At 44.0% G+C, this 20,220-nt stretch overlaps 5 protein-coding genes across 5 annotated transcripts; 2 read left to right on the forward strand and 3 right to left on the reverse strand.

Moving 5' to 3' along the window:
• Nucleotides 1-1,330: 1,330 nt before the first annotated feature.
• DFL_001324 (uncharacterized protein) lies at nt 1,331-3,925 on the reverse strand (the record flags this gene model as incomplete). The annotated part of the gene is made up of 2 exons (XM_067629926.1): nt 1,331-3,016; nt 3,107-3,925. 2 exons carry the CDS (start codon nt 3,923-3,925, stop codon nt 1,331-1,333), a joined length of 2,505 nt encoding a protein of 834 aa, XP_067495898.1.
• A 2,534-nt stretch (nt 3,926-6,459) lies between these two features.
• On the reverse strand, nt 6,460-7,008 carry DFL_001325 (uncharacterized protein; the record flags this gene model as incomplete). Its single annotated transcript, XM_067629927.1, has 1 exon — nt 6,460-7,008. One exon carries the CDS (start codon nt 7,006-7,008, stop codon nt 6,460-6,462), a length of 549 nt encoding a protein of 182 aa, XP_067495899.1.
• A 3,997-nt stretch (nt 7,009-11,005) lies between these two features.
• On the reverse strand, nt 11,006-12,097 carry DFL_001326 (uncharacterized protein; the record flags this gene model as incomplete). The annotated part of the gene is made up of 3 exons (XM_067629928.1): nt 11,006-11,780; nt 11,846-11,933; nt 12,004-12,097. The coding sequence occupies 3 exons, from the start codon at nt 12,095-12,097 to the stop codon at nt 11,006-11,008; spliced, it is 957 nt and encodes a 318-aa protein (XP_067495900.1).
• A 1,386-nt stretch (nt 12,098-13,483) lies between these two features.
• DFL_001327 (uncharacterized protein) lies at nt 13,484-14,976 on the forward strand (the record flags this gene model as incomplete). The annotated part of the gene is made up of 6 exons (XM_067629929.1): nt 13,484-13,519; nt 13,704-13,878; nt 13,947-13,962; nt 14,051-14,529; nt 14,614-14,662; nt 14,757-14,976. 6 exons carry the CDS (start codon nt 13,484-13,486, stop codon nt 14,974-14,976), a joined length of 975 nt encoding a protein of 324 aa, XP_067495901.1.
• Nucleotides 14,977-18,305: 3,329 nt separating this feature from the next.
• DFL_001328 (uncharacterized protein) lies at nt 18,306-19,401 on the forward strand (the record flags this gene model as incomplete). Its single annotated transcript, XM_067629930.1, has 4 exons — nt 18,306-18,588; nt 18,660-18,762; nt 18,904-19,033; nt 19,114-19,401. 4 exons carry the CDS (start codon nt 18,306-18,308, stop codon nt 19,399-19,401), a joined length of 804 nt encoding a protein of 267 aa, XP_067495902.1.
• Between the last annotated feature and the right edge of the window lie 819 nt (nt 19,402-20,220).

Here is a 20,220-nt window from a genome sequence, read left to right on the forward strand (position 1 = left end):
ATAAATTATACCTCTGCTTTTCGTTACTCTTATCTTCTTACCTTCCTTACGACGACTTTCTTACATCCTTTGGCAGGAATACATACTGCCGCCACAGTGTTCCCACAGCTAAAATCTAGCATCGAGAGCCGGCTTACCAAACTCTTTTCCTTTTCAAACTTGTACAATGTTTTCATTTTCTTTTGTACAATTATTTTCAATTTATTTTCAATTGTTACAATATCCCAATTTTTGTCCATTGTTGTATTTTACTCTTGTTTTCTTTATATTATCTTCCCAAAGTTGCAAAAGCCTAATAGCGGCAAACGTGGACTGCCCGGATTAGTATATACGCGACGTTATATGGCAGCGGATAATTCTAACGTTATAACGGATAAATTGATATTAATATAAAAAGGGGTATGGGTTACGTTTTTCCTTTCGTCGGCGTATACAATAACTGGTTCGGGTGTGGGGGTCGGTGGAAAAGTCCTTGCTTTCTTGCGAAAACTTTATTCATTCTTTTTTTCTCTCCATCTTCCCAATTCGGTCCTTCGACCGATTGATTCAGCTTTTTGCGGTAATTTTTTCGATTCGGTAACTGTATTATATTATTATCAATATTATTATTATGAATGGCGACGGGTACTCGTTGGCATCATTATCACGATATATTGGCTGTCAATAAATTTAAATTACAGAACCTCAAGGGTTGGTTTGATTTTTTTGCGCTTGACGTTTGATATTGCTTTTTCGGCCGGCCGAGAATTCTAGACCGAGGCATTTCTGCTGCGGCTCTTTATGGTATTGGTGGTACTTGCACCGTGCGTAAGATCCTATTGGGGCAGCCATCGAGCTATCTATGGAGATGCAGTGCTGCTGCATGCAGTTTAAATTACGGCACCTGACCTATCAAATCGTATGCCCTATCTCTGTCACTTTCGTATGAGGCAATACACCTAGGTACGAGACTAGCAGGACACATATAACAACGAGAACAGATTTCAGATTTGAGAGCACCGTACTACCGTTGAAACAAAGTAAATTTCAGATCACAAAGATCGGCGTATGTATGTACAGGTGAGGTTCCATCCGGTATATATTTGGAGTAAACGAAATTGTAAACCGAAACAAATCACATACGCCATACAAACTCCTCCCTTCTCTTAAAGAATCATAGGCCCCATATTTATGCATTGTTACAAGTATTCCGTGCTTGAGCCTCTCATACTTTGCCCTTCTAGGCTGCTTCCGCTGCTACTAACCCATCCGCTTTCAGGAGTTTGTGAGTTTGGTCTCGGATGCTCTGACAAGCTCCCGTTTCTTGAGTGTTGCATCCTCGATTTCCCCATCAAGCTAACTCCACTACCTCCAAAGGTCCCAAACGAAGCCTACTGATCTGTTGGTGAATACCATGTAGATCGTGGGGTTCCGCGTACTCCTTGCCGCTTTTTGAAGATATCGTTGCATAGTCGCCTCCCTCTGGGGATATTGGTGAAGTATAGTCGTGTGCATCATCCCAACCGCTCCAGTTTCCAAAGTTATCGTGATTGTTTGAAGTCCATTCAACAAATTGCTCGCAATGAGGTTCCTTGACGAAAGTCATGATTCTGAATAGTGTATCGCCTACTTCCCGTGGGGTAGGTCTCTCCTCGGGGTCTTTTGATAGCATCTGTGAAACTAAAACGAGTACAGCAGCGACTACTTCGTCATCACGTTTCGTAGCTTCCTTGTGTAAATCTTTAATCCACTCGTTTGTTTCTGGGATATTGGCGTGGAATGAAGAATCTGGCTGGCCTCCGCCGCGTGAACCTGCAGCACGGTTGTGACGTGCGCGAGCTGATGGGAAGTTGGATAGTTTCTTCTTTTGAGAGTGAAATGTTAACATGTCGAGCATGATGCACCCGAGGGAAAAGACGTCGGATTTGGCGGCAGGGCGGCATATCCACTCTGCTACTTGGACAGCACCCGTAGAAACACCTTTTTGACTGGTAGTGAAAGTGTAGTGGCTTTCAGCGTAAGACGGAGCATCGGATGAAAGTGGTGAACAAGCGCCAGACATCGGGGTTCCGCGGCAAGCTTGATTTGAAGAGGTGAATGAAGGAGCGACATCACTTTGGAGAGAGAAGCGGCGAGGTGTTTCTATACCATCGGCGCCCGTTGGCGGAACGGTTACGGAAACTTTTTTGCCTTCTAAGGGTTCGCGCTGAACCGGATTTGCCATTCTCCGACCTGTTCTCCCGCCGTCAAAGTGTAACCCTGTTGGGGACTGGGAGATGTTGAATTGTGCCACTCTTAGGAAGAGCTCCGGCGCGGAGTATTCGTATCTTTCGTTATCGTTCGTATTCGCTATCTTTGCGGAGGCCAGACGTCGTTGGCTGCCAACGTCTGAGAAATATATTTCCCCGGTCTTGCCATCGATAACTATAGCCCTTGGTCTGATATCGCCGTGTGGAATTTCCTGGTCGTAAAGATACGCTAATCCATCACTCAGACAGCGCATCCAGTCTAGAAGCTTGAACCTCCTACTATCCTCTGCCATCTTCGAGAATTCTGATGGAGGATGATGTAAGAATGATCGTAGTGTAAAATCGGTTGCCGGCGATAGGAGAAGGTATCCATGGCCTTTGTAAGTATAAGACGCCCATAGTTCCACAATATGGCGGTGCGAAACTATCCGGAATGACTCGACCTCTTCCATAAACTCAGGCAGCAAAGAATTTCCATCTCGATCAACGAGAGGGAAACGCTTCCTGGTGAGCAAATGATCTGGGTTTCGAGGACATCGAACATGATCCACCGGTTGCGAGAACAGTCCAGAGCAATTTTTAACGATATCGAGCGGTACGGTTTCGAATTCCTCGAAGTCGATATGCGCGCCGTTATAAAGGAATCGTAAAAGGTAATTATACTGGGCTTTATGGAATTTTCGGTCAATAGCTGGGTCCGCGACTGGACTGAGTTTTAAACGGGGTATAGACTCCAAAGATATTGGTAAGTCGTCATCGCCCCAGCTGTCATCGGTAATCCAGAATATCTGGGTAGTTGTTACGTGACAGTTAGCAGGGGGTGTTCGGTTGTTCCGTTCCCGGTAGGGCTGTTGAGCCTTATTCCAACGCCGACGTACCTGTTCAGGGATCCCCAGGTCTACCAATATTAAAAACAACTTCTGCGCTCTCGATATAATCCATTCTGCATATGTCGTTTCAGTCAAACCGTCTCCGAATCCGACCGGCTGGCTGAGTCGAGATATTAAGGGTTCAGTCGCAGGGACTTTCCGTAAATAGTCTTCGATAAACTCCTTGGTGACAGTATTTGTTATCCTCGCATCATCCCAGAATCTACTCTCTCTGCTTTCTGATGTACCAGATTGGCTCCAATATCCTGACTCAGCTGACGTGTTCGATCTTGATGATATATGCGACAATCGCGACTCTACATTTCTGTGGGTTTCTGGCCTATGATCGGAGTGGTAACTCGGTCGATGGGAATGTTGTCCAGGATCAGAATAGGAGGTTGTATTATGACTATGAGTAGTGCTCGGTCGAGTGCTTGAACTCGGGCTGATAGTACTTGAAATCGCAGAAGCTTCCATATTCGAGCCCATCTTGCTAGCATATGGATTAGTTATAATTTTTAAATCCTCGTTTCCCAGTCTAGCGCTCAAACCGCTCCACAGCTTATTACTACTCTTTGGCTCTGAATGGTCTCGCTGCGCGCTTGGTAGGTGTGCCTTAGAGTTCGGTAAGGCAATAGCCTTGACAGCCCGCAGCGAAGCGACTGTGGAAACCCGACGTTTTGATGATGTCTCCGATGCTTTGTCATCTGCAGATTCCCCAGACGATGCTTCAACGGCCGGTGCCTTTGCCTTCTTCATCTTCATATGCCCGGACCTTGAAGAGAAGAAGACCTGCTCCTGCCTGGGAGCCGCCGCGCCACGAGGCATTGTGAACGTTTTTTTCGGTACCGGGGGGGAATTTTAGTTGTAGAAACAAGCTTTCCTTAGCCCAATCAAAAAACTCGATTCGATATCGCAATTCCCGGGTTTCGAAGAAAGCCAATCTTATAAGTCAGACTTCTCGTGTAGTCGGCGAGCTGGTGATCGCGGGAAGGAGAACGGGAAGGTTACGATTTGATAAAAATAACGTAAGCTGGACTGAATCTATGGTTTTAAAAGAGCGCCGCAGTATGCTGCAATGTTCGAAACTTAACTTTTTTCCCTAGCAAGGTAAAGGGTGAAAACTCATATCTAATTCCTTGCGTTATTTTTTCATGTAAAACGAACTGTCAGAGGTAAGATGAAGGCAAAAATGAATAGCGGCGGTTACTCAATCAAGAAAATATAGCTAGTTCTAGCGGATATATAAAGGGTCTTTAAGCTGTGGATACCCTCCAAAATGTGGTGGGTGTTGGCCTTGTTTCCCAGATATTAACCTAGCTTCATCTTCTGGACTGCATTTCTGTTTGCTCTTGAACCCGCCCAACTCTGGGCCTTTTCTTCGGTCATCTTGACAGTTCAAGGTCTTAGATCTGGAGGGTTTCCCATCTTTGCATCGGTCGCTGGAGTGTAGATTTCAAGGAACTTCTGGTATGGAATACGGTGACTAAATTGGCGGTTTCGTCACAAGATACAATATGCAGGCCGCCGTGCGATTGCAAGGCCCAATCTTAGCGTCATTCGCTTTCAAGCTTTACCAACAAATCTTGAAAACTTCGATGCACCCCACTCAATGTGGATAAGAAATCGAGAAAAAAACCACAACGCCATTGACGGTACACTTTAGGTATAAACCCTTCCAAACGAGTTATCGGCAATCAAGAAAACCCAGATTTTCAGCATAAAAATCTACAGCCTTATTGCTGTCACTCGATCTTGCATTTTCTGGGAATTGAAGGTTTAAGTTTTTCGATGGTTTGTCGTGGAATCGGAAGGCTCGGTTTAAACGAAAGAAGCCTAATAAATGCGGGCCCGATATAGTAAGGTTTCGTTAACGCCACCCATAATTTTCGCTCCTTCGGTACTGAACCGTTCCGTAACGAGGAGAGAAAGATTGTAGACGGTCCTTGTTGAGGCGGAGAGGGGCGTGACGCCTTCAGCGCCTCATTCCTCGGTTTTCACAAGTATTTCTAATTGCTAGGTCCCACCCTCGCTCAATCACACCGTGGTTTGTGATATCTCTCGTCGGCATTCCCATATGCAGAGACGGCATGGGATCACTATGAACCCCTCAAGTTCTGCTGATCTTTTTCCAGGGATGGCTTCAAGATGGCCAGGTTCCCTATCTGCTCCAAGTACTGTACGGAAACGGTCGCCAGAATGCCACTTCGATCAGCATACCAAAGCATTCTTTCGATGCCAACTTGATATTGATCATGCCAAGCTACTTACATTAAGAGTCCAGCGATAAAACGGTATTTCTCAACAGAAAAAGGCCCAAATTCATCCTGTTCTGCCAACCAATCTTGAAATCCGAAATAGGGTCCAGATTTCGCGCCATAACAAGGGTGAGCACCCCACCAAACCAAGAAGGACCATTAGCTTGCACCACAAACGTGTGGTCGTGAAGCTTCAGACAGAAACAGTCCGTTGGAATACATTCTTCGAACTTCCACCGAGAATTGAAGTACCGGTAGAAGACAAGATATAGGGTATCGCTCTTGAGTATACATCTCAAGCTGAATATCTCCCATGCATGCATCAAAATATAAACATTTAATATACGAATTAATTCAACATTCGACGGTGTTGCCGGTTGCCGATGGAGCGACCACAAAACGGGTCACCCAATTCTGGTGCCATCTCCTGTTTTTATATTACTGTCGTTTAAGAACGATATCCCGATAGGCTGGAAAGACCACATGCACTGCCATTTTTGAATGCATCTTAGGATGCGACGAACGATATGAACACACCTTTACGCCAAAAAAATTTACCGCAACGCGAAAAAATCGACTTCAAAAAAAAAGTCTCAAGCGCCGCGCTGTAAACCCCCTCTAAACATCAAATTACTTATTCTTTTTCTATATAACTACCTTCCGCACTACCTTGTAAATTATCTTATAGCCTACCTTATAAGCTATCCTGCCCATTAACCCCTCTCTATTCTTTCGCAGACGACTTTGAGAACGTACGGTTCCGTCATAATATTATAATATTATTTACTATACGCTACATTAAATCTAATATCTAATAATTGTAAACGATATGTATTATACGCTAGTAAATACAAAATAATGACTCCCTTCTAAACTTTGTACTATCTAACTATTGTAAACATTTAATAGCAGCACGCGTGTCTAGTTGTTAGAAGTTTTGGTTTTTAGATCGAATATTCACTCTAACCATTGAACGCCCAAGTCTCTGTCTGCCTGTCCATACGTCTGTCCACCTGTTCGGGCGATACCCAGGCCCCATCAGAGATGTCTGATACGATCGCACTCAGGCTTAACATTGAGTTTTTGTTTCTCCAGACTTTTTCCCTAGCTGAAATGAAGAAACTTCTTTAACTTTTTCGCTCTTGTTTGGGACGTCGGAATAGAGGAATATTGCACATTGGTATCAATAGCCTGGGAGCAGAGGAATCCGAGAAGTGGTGGTACCGTACCGGAAGCATGTTTTTCATAGTTTCTCAGGATATCGAAGAATCCCCTGCTGACAATATTGTTATTTCTCTCCTCTGTCAAGAAGCCATAGCCTGGAAGGGCTTCATCTGGATCATCGAACAACTTCTTGAATGCATCTGCGGGAACAGTTATATATTTCTCGAAGACCAGGCGTGATTCGAGCCACCAGATTGCCTCTTCAATACAATACTCAACGAAGTATATATAATCGTTAGCATTGATTTGGCGGAGCAGCAGATATTCCGCAAGATCTCTTTCCGCAACTCTCTTGAGGAACTCGATATTCGGCCATGTTGATCCGGTTGAACTCGGAGACTGATCCCGGGGGAACAACTGTGAGCTGTCGGATATCGAGTCTAGGGAAGAGTCTTGTGAACCTTGTTGTATCGTAGTATCCGCTCTCATTGCGGCTTAGGCTGGATTATAGGAAGATCCAGGAGCTTGCTGTTGCTGGGCCTCTTGCTCCTCTTAGCTCAATCAAGACCGTCTAAGATTATGTTTTATTTCCTTCCTGCGTAACGTGCCAGCCATGGTTGAATTTCCGTTTTGCTATGTCGTCTTGTAAATGAGTATAATGAAATGAAAGCTATATATAGAGGGAAGGAGTAGCCTCGAAGGGAAGGAGATAACGTTGTTAAGCTGGATGTAAAAGTAGCATTCTTGAGTAATTCATGACACTTTATCGTGACGCGTGATTGTGATTTACTTCTAATTCGAATATTCCATAGCCAAGCCCCTATCTTTTATACGATATATCACGATTGTTTCGGTTGTCCAGGATTAGCGTGCAGGGTGATCGCAATTTCAAAAATATTAAATACCTAGGTACCATACCGCAAGCATGCGTAGATTTCGAGACAACTATTTAATCTGTTTATTCAGCTTTCCACTTCCTGAATGTAGAATATCTTTGATATGCGGACAGCTGGAAGTTTGATAATCGCTAAGTACCCGCGCGCTTACACTTACTTACATGTATACGAGTACTAGTACTCTCGAAGTCTCGTCGAAAGCAGCCTAAAATTTTGGAATCACTCTCAGTTAGAGTTATATGTTCACACTTCACCCAGATCTACACATACGGGTCTCAACGAGGATATCGGGCCAACACATAATGTCATTGATATTGTTGCATTTTTCGATACCTATCTTCTCACAGCTGGCGGCCGGCGTCCGTAAGTCGAAGGTTTTTCGTCCATATTTTGCATATTATTTTACAAAAGCAGCACTATCTTGTATTTCATTTCGATTTTTGGGGATTTGGCATTAAAGATTGTTTAGCGAATTTTGGGCTAAGTATCCAGACATCTAGCCGTCTATGTCAAATTCATGACCTGGTTACGTGGGTACCCGAGCGAGTGGCACCATAGACTCTGAATTGCCAAAAACGGTATGGATATTTTCTTTAGGAATATCAAAATCATATTTGAACACTGCCTAGTATGTTCGTTCGCATAGTCCTCCTTGTCCGTCTGGAATCGAGGCTAATAGTTTCCTAGCTGTGGTATTTTACATCCTCACTTTGTATGGAGTGGTTTGTGCTCGAATTATAGGACGGATTCATTTCTCATAACATGCTAACCATCCCACGCGTACAAGTAGCTAACACGGTATTTGTTGCCCATGCAGGTGTCTCCACGAACCCATAGATCTATACAAAAACCCATGCAAATTGGACAGCTAGGTATCCGCCTGGCCTAGAATCCACGAATCCCGATGACAAATATGATATTTTTCATACCCTCCAGAGCCTCCAGATCAATTGGTGGGTTCCAAATTCTTATCCGCGCATGACTCTTATTCGCACCATTTGCTGTCGTCAACGGTCAAGGGGATGGCAATAAATTCCCTAGCCCGGGTGCCAGACGTCAGACGTTACCTGTGGGCTATGGGCCCCATATACTCTCTAGCAATCACGATTGAATCAAAGATAAGGCCGGATTAGCCCTCGTAGCCCTCCACAAGAAACAAGCTGAAGCTGGTTTATATGACGTGAATCTAAATGATGTTGAATGGGTTAACGAAAGAGAACTTGTCATCACAACAAAGCGTAATGGTGGGATTGCGAAAAGGACCTATGTTTTGATGATCCCGATAAAACATAAAAAAATCCACTCTACACCCTTCTCGTTTTGGGTAAAAGAGTTACACAAATGCAGTCTAATATCTACCGGATGTTCTACACGATTAAGTAAACACTTTCTGCAATGAACATTAAAGAACCCCCGGGGCTTTACGAGGTACTTGATTTGATGTATTCTATTTTCACGGTTCGGCTTCGGAATCGGTTCATCGGCAATTCTCAACTTCTGGAGAGGGTTCGAGAGGTCTTCAAACCGGGTAGTCCAGCTGTGGTAGCTGCAATGGCCGTGGTGGACACACCAGCTCGGGCGATTTTCGAGAATATGGTCGGCGGGGCTATAAGAACTATGGTTGTAGGGGGTGCGAACCTTGGCCACATATCATTTCCAGGAATACTAGACCCAAAGGGAATCTCGACTCGGACCGTGTAACAATATCTCAAGCTAGTGGTTACCGGAATATAACTACTAGAGATGAAAAAGTCGTTCTCTACAACCTATTCGACCTACAGCTAGGAAGTCGTCGTGATCAGGATCTTTTTGTTACCGATTCTAAATTCCTATTTTCTGGGAGATACCGTATTTCTCCGTTGTCAAACTAAACGGGCTACTGATTGCTTTAAGAAAGCTGCTACTGCCCCGCATAACCTTCTATCGCAAAACGCACGGTGAATTACCTAACCCTAAATGGGAGGTTTGGAGCAAAACTAGTGACAAAAAGTACTTCGGTGATATTATAATTCATTTATATACGGAACTGATGGGGGAGACACACGCTGCATTACCAGGCATGCTAGATTGCATGGTGGACATAGCCGTGCAAATTCATGTGAGTGGTATACCGGCTTCCTCAATGCTTGGTCCGGTGCCTGGCTTCGCGACACCACAGTTTTTGCGCGGGGATGCCGGCGACCGTATGGGTTTGGAATTCCTTAAGAAATACCCTGAGTTTTATTCTAGGGAAATTAGGTATTAGGTTAGACCGTTTATAGAATCTGCACCGGCACCTCAGAATCAGAATCTTCCATGCCAGCCTCAGAATTTGGTGCCGAGAATCAACCTAACGAGCCGGAGCTAGAATCGAGCCTACCAAGATGTGGGATTCGTATGCCGGTGACTGGCCTCAGGACCACGCTATACCTATCTGCTCTTCATTGCTGAAATAATTGATTCTATGGATATCTAATAAGTTGATAACATGATTACTCAGGAAGCTATCTGTCGCCGTCCATGTGTCGATCCATTTATAATTTATTAACTAGCATGTGGTTTCCGGGATAACTTGATCTTAAACTCTAGTCCTTCTCCAAGGGCATAATATTTCATGAGTAATGATGGCAAGCAAGATCTTAGAAGATCTGGATATATCCTTGTATACATCCGATAGTCTGTCTCCCAAATATTTAAATATTCCGATTATGCAGGGCCAAAAGTACAACCTTAGACTAGTTGATAACGTATAAGAGTTCGCGCCTATACGTAGACGTCTACCCAACCTCCGTACCCATCCGAATATCAACTCGAGCCCAGGGATCCTAACATTTTCAAGATAAGAAATCCTTAGTGAACAAACAAATGTAGCACCGCACCCTCCTGACCATCTTTTGAAAATGTCCGAACGCCACAAAAGCTCAAACTGCGTTGCATATGCAAGTACGCCATTAGCGTGGAATAATAAGGCAGGTCTAGCAATACTGCAGCTGGGTAAAAGGGTTTTGCTTACCCGAATTTAGGCACCGAGGCGAGCTCGCCCCCGGTTTATGCAGGTTTCGAATCAAACGGAAAGGACTGGAGGCAGCTGTAAATATAGACGTCTGTCAGACAAACGGGTGCGAATGTGTTTCAGAAATTTGGGGTAGGAATTGCGGCTGGTGACAGTTGTTGGAAGGACCCTAGGAGTATGGAATGTATTTGAGGCATAATATCGAATAATAGTCGCGTTAGTACTACTTATTGGTATGTACGCATACTAGTCCACTATTCATGGAACTAATTGTTAAATGTCCGCTGAGACCTTGAGAGGCGGGCTCATTTGTTCGCCTACGTAGTCCCGGTTTTATTCGAATCAAGGGAGGGGCTGGTGAACCGGCCATTCTAGACCCACCTCACTAGTCTATCTCAAGATCGAAATCAACCTTTAATCGAAGAGATTACATGTAACATGTGTTTTGTAGTTAATTATTCATTTCTCATAATTCCATTAATATATTATAATACATATGCCTAGAATTAGACAGAGAGTGTGTATGGGTAAAACGCCAATATGTCCCTATGATATCCAGAAAGGTGAAACTTAATGCAAAAGACAGTAAACAGAATCATTATATTGGTACAGCCTCCAAAACTATCGGTCCCACTGAGCCGTATGTCGAGTTGTCAGCTGCAATCCCAGCTTCATCCATGTACATCAATACACGTGCATTGTCCCTTATGGCGAAGAGCGAAAAGGTGTTTCCACCACCTGAACCTGAGCAAGCAATGTGCTTGGAAGAGGGGTCGAAGGTGCATGTGTATTCAACCTGAGCACTATCAGGAGTTCTCAAATACAGCTGCTCCGATCTCGTATCCGAGACGTCACCAGCAAACACTGTTCCATCACCTCCCAGAACTTTGTTATCAGGACCAGCGCGGAAGATGAGACCCTGGTCGGTGTTGTTGACGAATGCCAGACGGGGCATTTCTGGGCTGTTGCCTTCAGGGACGGTGTACATGTAAAATCCTTCCCAACTGCCGTTCTCGGCAACATTTGCGGCACGGATCTTGAAGTATAGATCAGTCGCGGTCGCAGATTCAGTGGCAGTGGTTGTGACGGTGAAGTCTTCGGTTGTAGTAACAGTACTGGTGGTTGTGACGGTTTCTGTGCTGAGGACGTGGTGATAACTTGTGCCACCCGCGGTGACACCGAGACACTTGCAAGCTGACGAGAAGTCGCTGGGTTGTGGGCAGGCGGCGGTGGCATAGTCTGGGATGTTAACTCCAGTTGCCTGTCTCTTCTGAAGAGGTGCGGACTCAGTGCCCACTGTGATAGTCGTCCACCTTACGTCTGACGTAGTGCTCGTGGCTGTTGCAGTAACCACGGCAGTGGTTGTGACAGTTCTAGGGCATTGGTTAAATTTACTTTTACAACATGGTTTTCTGATACGCTGTGGTGGTATGCTTACTCTGCAGCGACTGTGATAACAGTCCACATGAACGACCGACAATCTGCGATAGTTGCTTGTGCGGGGAAAGGTGATGTGCCAGCGACAACTTGAAAGTGACATTCGAGTTAGTATGTCGTCAAATCCTCGAATTTCCAAGACGTTCAATTGAAGCTCACCTTCGAAACAGCTATCGATCACGCAATCACAATTACAGTCTTGGGCTACTGCAGTTCCCGCCAACAAGGCGATTGCTCCGACGAAGAAACGCATCTTGAATAGCAACTTTCTACCCAGTCGTGTATACAGGTATATTTCGAATCTTTCCAAGGAATTTCGACGTCGAGAATTCGTTTGTTGCTTTTGAAAGGAATGGAAGAACCCTTTGCAAACCACCGAACAACAGCTGGGTCAGGGATATATATATATACTCATTTCGTATTCATAATGAATTTTCAATTTTTTAGTTAACTGTGGACCAACGGACATGAATGTTTGCATATAGCGGCTCCACTTGACTGGTGTTGAGGCGTAATATTATCGCCTGTCTTATCTCGAATTAGGTTAGAGAAGGCTGGGTGTCCGAGGCTGGGCGGCCTTTATTTCAAGGCACGGCATGTTTTTGAATATATCAATCAGCCAAAAAAAAAAAAAAACGGCTGCAAATGAATGGAAATTTTGGTAGGGATAGCATGCTTCCCGGGCTCTTTAGTCGGCACCTAAAATCGACATATGGGTAGCACACATAGATGGGCGCAACCCTGCATCAAAACTTTCAGCACCAACCGTTTATCAATCTAACCGAGTATCAAGATGATGGCCCTTGCAGCGTATATGCTCGCTCCGCACTGTTATTTAAGAACACAGTTTGGAAATTTCCAACCTCCGGAGACATTTTGTTCCCAGTCGTGAGATAGAGCATGACGACTAAATTTAAACCTGGTAAGAATCTAGTCTTTGAGGCTGACAAGGATACTATGAACGCCCGCGCCATGCCTAATCTCAGCTATCTCCGTCTTAAGCCGCGGATGGAACTGACCACCTATGTTTGTATCAGATTCTGTATACACACACCTTGGTATATCTGTGCCTCTTGCTTCCATGATAATATTGAGTCAACCATGGTTCCAGTGTCGATAGACATGTTTGTTTTGTGCTATTTATGACAAACGGCAATTCCTGGATGGATGGACGAAACGGATCTCTACAGGATTCTTCAATTGATCCTTGAGGTGGCTTTCATTCTCCCAGCTGTGTGCATATGCAGAAGGAGAGTGGAGAAGACTCGTAGCCCGGAACCTACTCCCGCTACTGCACGTGGCACGCTAGCTGAACAAGGGGCATTTCGCCTGCCGAAAGTAGTGGTGTCCAGAAGAGGAAATGTCCTAATAGGGTAATAGTTTGACCAATTTTTACGTTGATTTTGTGTTGATATTGTTGCAACAAACAGACAACACACACACACACACAATCAGTATCGTGATCGTGATATAAAGGATACAGGCTGCTCAGGGTCTGGCTGGTTCAAACTTATGAACTAACTGGATAGTCGGTCAGTCTCACTGCTAGCTTGTTTGTGAATTGTATTATCAGTAGGATTACCTGTGAGTCATTCTGTATGCTATATGGCCGCAATATTGCTGTATGGGTGCTAGAACCATGATCGATATCAAAGGCTTCAACGATGAAGCTCTCGTAAGACTAGGCCACATCATGAGGTCGATGATATAGTATCGTAGTACAGATGAAGTCACCGATAGCAGTATAATCTATAATTTATACGGCATAATTATAGTTGAGGTGTCTAGCAACGAGAAAGGTAGCATCAGTGCAGTGCAAGTAACTCATCTGATAACTCTTTTTTTTCCACCTTCGACAGTCTAGACGTGTCTTCTCCTCTTCACCTTCACATCTATACTCAATCTGCACCTCTCGCTTTCCATCTCGTCTCATCAACCGCACTTCCCAACTTCACCTCTCATCCCGTCAAACACATCTCATCTACCCATCATCGAAACGTTTCTCCGTTAACAAAAACCCTCTAGATAACTTCAGTAAGTGAATTTCTTGCAAGCTGATCGTCTTGTAGAAAATGATAACTTTTAACTCTTTACCTATATAGTCATCGCAAACGACATGTAAGTTGAGTGGAATCCTAGCCACAAGCTTCAATAGGTAAAGGCCGAGATCCCTGGTGCAGAAGTACTTACTCGGGACGCAATTTAGGTATCCTCCTCGTGGAAATTCTCAAACCCAATTCCAGGGAAGTCCAGGACTTGGACAAGGTGGCGGCCGATCTTCTGGCATTCCATCACGAGCAAATTCACGACGTCGATATGGCCCGGGGAATTTGGGACCTCACGTCTCCGCAGAATGGGGTATGGGCCCTCGTAGTGACCAAACAGGCACCAATACTCAAAGCGGCAATACTCAAGGCAGCGGCAATCAGCGAACCAGGCAGCCCGAAGTCAACATCTTGACAATGTACCCATACTCCGACAGCCTTAGGTCCATCACATACCAATCGATTTACAGGGTTGGTGGAGAGCTCGTTCGTGAACCAGACCACATTCCTGACCCAAGTCATGAATACGACCTCCCATTTGTTATGATGCTCGGTGACTGGGCAAGTGGTCAACCCGGGGTCAACCGCGAGGATTACAATCCTCGCCTCCGCAATGACGGCGGCCGCGCTGTCACAGGGGGTAAGTAATACGTCCCTTTCATATCGTCGCTTAGGTGTGCCCTGAGAGATTCAAGATACTGATAAAGCTCATCTCAACACACAGGGCCACCATTCAGAAGCATCTACCTCAACAATCGAACCCGCCTCAACTTGTATGTCTAAAATATTGAGGCCACCGGGTACAGAGAGTATTACTTTGTTGGCGTCGCAATCATCGAACCAGGCGCTAAGCACAGAATTTTCAAGATTCGGCGAACTGGAATCAAAATTTGAGTATTTCTGGTATGCTGGGAGTCATGGGCAAACTAGGCATTCTGTTATTATTCAGTGCCCCGATGAGGGCGCCATTGCTATTGGCCGAATCCCTCAATCTGCCACCCTCGCTCCACCTCGATATGGCTACCAAACCTGGATTGTTGATGATGACAACGGTAGTTTGACCTTCGGTGTCAAGAAAGACCCTTAGGCTGTTAAATGACATGGCCAAAGAATAAACAGTGAGTGTAATTGCCCATCCCTCTTATTATTCAAATTTCGTCTAACTAAAATGATATTAGTGATAGAGAGCTCAATAATGCTTGAACAATCGATGCTGGAAAAACCCCCGATAAGAATGCTTTCCTAGCGATTGTGTTGCACTCTGCACAAGCGGTTTTTGTTCTCGTTCGAACAATTTTTCACCAAAAGTTCTCTCATTTCTTTCTTTTATTCATTTCAAAAGTGCTATTGCAGAGGGCTGGAACATTTTCTTTTTATCGGAATACTGCTTCAAAACGTCTCAATAAATATCCACGTTATCTACATGAACAGTCATGTTAACGTCGAAAAGGATATTCATGTCAACAGCCGCTGGATTTGGCTGGAATCACTGTGTATACATTAACTACTACGCTTAATGGTTATCGAAAAGGGCTTCGATCCTTTAATAATATTTCAAACTTCCACTCTATTGGTCGTCGTAGATGCCTTGTCTCGTATCTAGATCTGGTTGTCGAAGCTTGAAGCCATATTTGTGTAGCCTTAACCCCTTACTTTGGGGCCAATTTTCGACCACGGAAACGACGAGCCCAGCCCTCCCTCGGGAATATCTTGCAGACCTTACGGAATGGCCTGGGATCAGAGACGATGTTAAAAGGTTACTAGATCCCCACCTGGATTTCGAAGTACGTCGAATTATTCTAGCTCCCCTCCAGAATGTCTAAACTAACCAAGAACCGAAATTTTAGACAAAAATGTTCAACCAGTATTTAGGCCGATTCGACATGAATGCAAATGCATGGTCATGGTGCGGAAATAAGAACGATGTCGTTCGACTCGGATGTCTTGTGTATGAAGACCCAGTTAGGAAGATCTCGGATGCCTGCTTTAACATACATGGAGACTTTGACAACGATGGGAGCCTTTTTATATGTAACATCGGCGATCCTACCCGTGTCTTTTTCACCTGTGATGAATTAGGCAAACCCGTCAAAATAAAATTCATCATGGAGTGGAAAGCCCCGTAGGCCCTACCGACACCGACAAATCTAATAAAACAGTTCAATACAACCAGAGATTCGAACAGCAAGATTGCAAAAGCCATTAGTCAAGTATACAGTTATATGACTTTTAACAATTTAATGTTTAAAACTTTATGCAATTATGAGGCTCTGTATTTACTTCATCGGACGAGAGATTTAGAATTACAGATATCGCCACCGTTCCGATTCTCAGATAGAGGCACCGAAAGTGCTGTCGCTGCTTTAGTCTACATTTGTCACCATGTCGTTAAAAAGGAATCGTTTTGCTACTCGCCACCGGGAACTAATATTTTTACAATAGATGAGTTCGACATCAAAGACACCTGGAACGACGACATTAAGATCCCTTAGAGCAACATAAATCTACACCTAAGCGGGCCTAAAAGAAAAAATATTGCTTCTGTGATGTCAAAAGATATTGTGCCTCAGAGGGGAGTGAAGTTTTCGTACAAGATTAAAACTGTATTCAAAGTTTACGATATAACTACTTCTGACAAGTTGGAAGCTGCTGTAGCTGAAATTGAAGCGTAAGCGTCTTCCACCCTTAATCCTCAGCTCTCACACTGACCTTTTAATATTAGTTATAAGTATCTCAAACCCCTTCAGAGAAATACATACCGAAATTATACGCAGTAGGAACGACATAGAAATCATTTAAGTTTCTTATCCTTGAAGATTATGGGAAAATGGCAAGTAAGAATAATATTAATAAATATTTCTAAACAAAGGCAAAGCGGACTATTCAAAATATTCATAAGTCTGACGCTATCCACAAGGATATTAAACTCAATAACTTCACAATTTCGCAGTCCAGTGTACGAGCTATTAATTTGGGCCTCTGTCATCAAGGAAATTCCGTAAAACGCACAGACGAACTTACAAAGCTTGAAAGCTTGAAAGAAAAGTAAGATAAGGCCCAGTTGATTGCTGAAGAAGAGGAATACCGTAGTAAGCTCAAAGATTGATGGGGTGAGCAGGAACGTAAAATGAATACAAAAAAGTAATGCTCAATTTTATTTAATCACAACTTGGTGTGTGTGGGCCCGGTAGCACTATTAGTAATACCCGAAAGCAGAGAGAATACTCGGGATATAAAAACAACATTTTCAGTGATGCCTCCATATATTCACTACACAAGTAGTTAGTTATTAAAGTAGTGGTGGTAGTGATGGCTCACTGCCATCACTACACCGTTATTAGTAACTATGCTTTCGGGGCGCCAAGATACCTCCACCTCAGTTATTTTATTTGTTTAAAAAATGGGGCGTTATTTTTTTTGACAAGCCTTTGTACATAGTACAGTGTTGTATTTTAGCGCCCTGTCATCTCGTGCATGGTCACCCCTTTCGGTCCATGATATCTCTGCATTGGTCCGAAGTATGAAAGGCTCTATCAGTTAGCTTCGAGAATTCAATAACTATATGGTTGTGATCTTAGCTTATTTAGGTAATGTAATTAGCGTTATTAATTAGCCTGTGGTGTGACACGATTCAAGCTTCTGTTTGATCATATATCATAATGCCGACAGTGGGTCTTCTCGGCGTCCCGCAGGAGTTTTTTGACACAATCGTGCGATACTTATGTTCTACTCCTATAATCCTGCCGTTGGATAACTCTGTGTCAAAAAAACTCTGGATTTTCTTGCTAACGCGACACGCGTCTCCCGCCTTGCGAACTCTCCAACTGCAGCTCCTAGATCGGATCTCAAAAAACTCGCTCGAGTACACTCGAGTGCGTTGAGTTTAGTATCACCAACGCTTTACCGCCGTGTCAGCTTGCAACTTCTCCGAAGATCTGTATTTAGAGCGACTCCCGGTTCTGCTGGAACGCCCGGATATCCGGACTATGAAGTAGAAGATACACTAGTTTTCGAATCGGAGCGTATCGAACCCATATTAACTGCACCATCCCAAATTTGAGCCTTGTTAGGGAGTTATACGTTTTGTTCCCACCTAGCCACTTTAGTTTCTCGTACGGCTCGAAGAAGCCTGATGCTCAATGTTTAGCAAAGCTAGATGGCTTCATCCTGTGCCTGGTACTTTGGGGAATTGCAGGAAGTGGTGGTCATCTGTCCACTATCCAATAAGTTAGAATAATTTTGCCTCCCGCTACACCGGAACAATATTTATTTACCTGTTTTCTTTCCCAGTGGATTACCTAACCAAGTATTGTGTACAGGATCCCACATTTCATATCCACAAAGTCGTTATGTGTCGTCCTAACGGTCTTTCCCAGCCTAAGATTCTTGAAGCTTGGAAAAATCCAACGCTTGAATATGTCAGAATTCTATGAGTCTAGGTTCAATGCCCTCGAAAAGGTTACAGAGCTTCCCAAAATTGAAGGTTTGGAGGTTGAAGGGAATCTCGTGCCTGGCTTTCTTCAAATGTTAAGACGCCGTGGTCCCACCCTGCGAGAATTTCTCGTCGGTGGAAATTTTTCGACTGATACGGAACTCGAGGCATGGAAGGGCTGTGAAAGTGAAAACCGAAAGAGAAACTGCAGTGCTATCAGTCTCTCTGTCCTGGAGAAACTCTCCATTGTCAACGACGCTAGATTTGGTAAGTTAATTAACCTCTTTTTTCATCTAGTTCGAGACTGCCAAAGTCTAACAAAATTGAAATTCGACAAGTGTCAACTTGGTCACCAAGTTGTCGCCAACTTGCAAGAACAGGGGCCATAAATTCAGTCTTTACAAATTTCAACGCACGCGTCCCGACGATGAAGTTTCCGATGTGAGCTTGGTATTTAAAACGGAGCCGCTCCACACATTGTTCATGTTTCCACAACCCACTCTCAATCATCCTGACATCAGCACAATCTTCAAGCGCCGGAGCCCTATAAAAAGACTATGGTTCCGGTGCCACAGTTGTTAGGACAATCACATATAACTGCTCTGTTCTACCGATTTTCTCAGGCTCTTCGATTGCAAGTGGATATCCATTCAACTCAGAGAATTGGCCGCAGTTAGAGGAATTGGGTATTATATGCACCTCAGAGGAAACCGTAAGTATAGTGAGCCTGCCGCTCGAGTCGCAATACTCATACTGAATTTCATGGTCTAACCAAAGTCTACTATCCAACAGATACCGCCTATCCATAACCTCAAGTTTTTATCCGTGGTGTTAAGAAAATCTCACAACCCGCTGACGCTCGAGGAGGCAAAGAAGGCGGCAAAACCTGGCGCCTTCGCAAGGCGATATATTGCGAAACTCTGGAGAGACTCAATGTTAAAATACAACGAGCCCCCAAAGCTCCGAGTCTTGATTACTCCATACACGCCAATTCACAAAGTCGATACTAGGATGAGATACTATGTCCCGCATCCAGAACTGAAACTTAACGATGGCACAGCGAAGGTCATTGGTACATAAGGTTGCCTGACGTATTCCGGTGGTCGTTAACCAGACAAGCTGGAAGGAATTAATATATCTGATTTATGTATGGGAAAAAACGTCAATTATCAAAAGACGATAACGTATTACGGTAGGAAGCGAAACATCCTCAAAGGTGAATCACAACAAGCAAGCAAAAATTTTGTATGACCACACATTTTCAGCCATCATCTCCATTCTCAATTAGCAATCATCGTCAACAACACCACCACCACCACTACCATAAGTACTGGCTCAATTTATATCGAAACAGTAGCTAATATCGCTGTTTATACAGTTGCTAATGTTACTATAGACGAGACTACCTCGGTATCAGTAAAATCAGTCGATATTTCGTGTAGGGTTTGTTGGATCTATGGCGATGTGATGGGGTTTTATTGAGTTTTGTGATATGATTTCGTGCCGGATATTTCAAAAAGATATATCAAATAGAACCCATAATCCAGGGGGTCGGTGCCTATGATAATAATAGGCAAGAGTGCTGTTGTGGTGGTGATATCAGTAATGTAATCGGTGTTCAAGGCGGCGCGTTTTTTGGCTGGTGAGGCCTCCGTAATCGTTGTTGTGTTTCACTTCCCACCACAATACGTTATCTAGATATTTTCTCCTGAGGCGCATATTCTTATTTATGAACTTTTTGTTCTTTTCTTTCTTTTCTTTTCTTCCTTTCTGTTTCGTTTTTTTTTGTAAAATGTCCTTACTCATAATAGGTCCTAACCACTGCGTCGCTTCACGACTTTCAAACCTCGAACATCGAATGAGGCTAGTATGGCTGGGCAAGGGCTGGGCACAGTTGGG

Source organism: Arthrobotrys flagrans (genome assembly GCF_004000055.1).
Source record: "Arthrobotrys flagrans strain CBS H-5679 chromosome Unknown unitig_15, whole genome shotgun sequence".
Lineage (NCBI taxonomy): Eukaryota > Fungi > Ascomycota > Orbiliomycetes > Orbiliales > Orbiliaceae > Arthrobotrys > Arthrobotrys flagrans.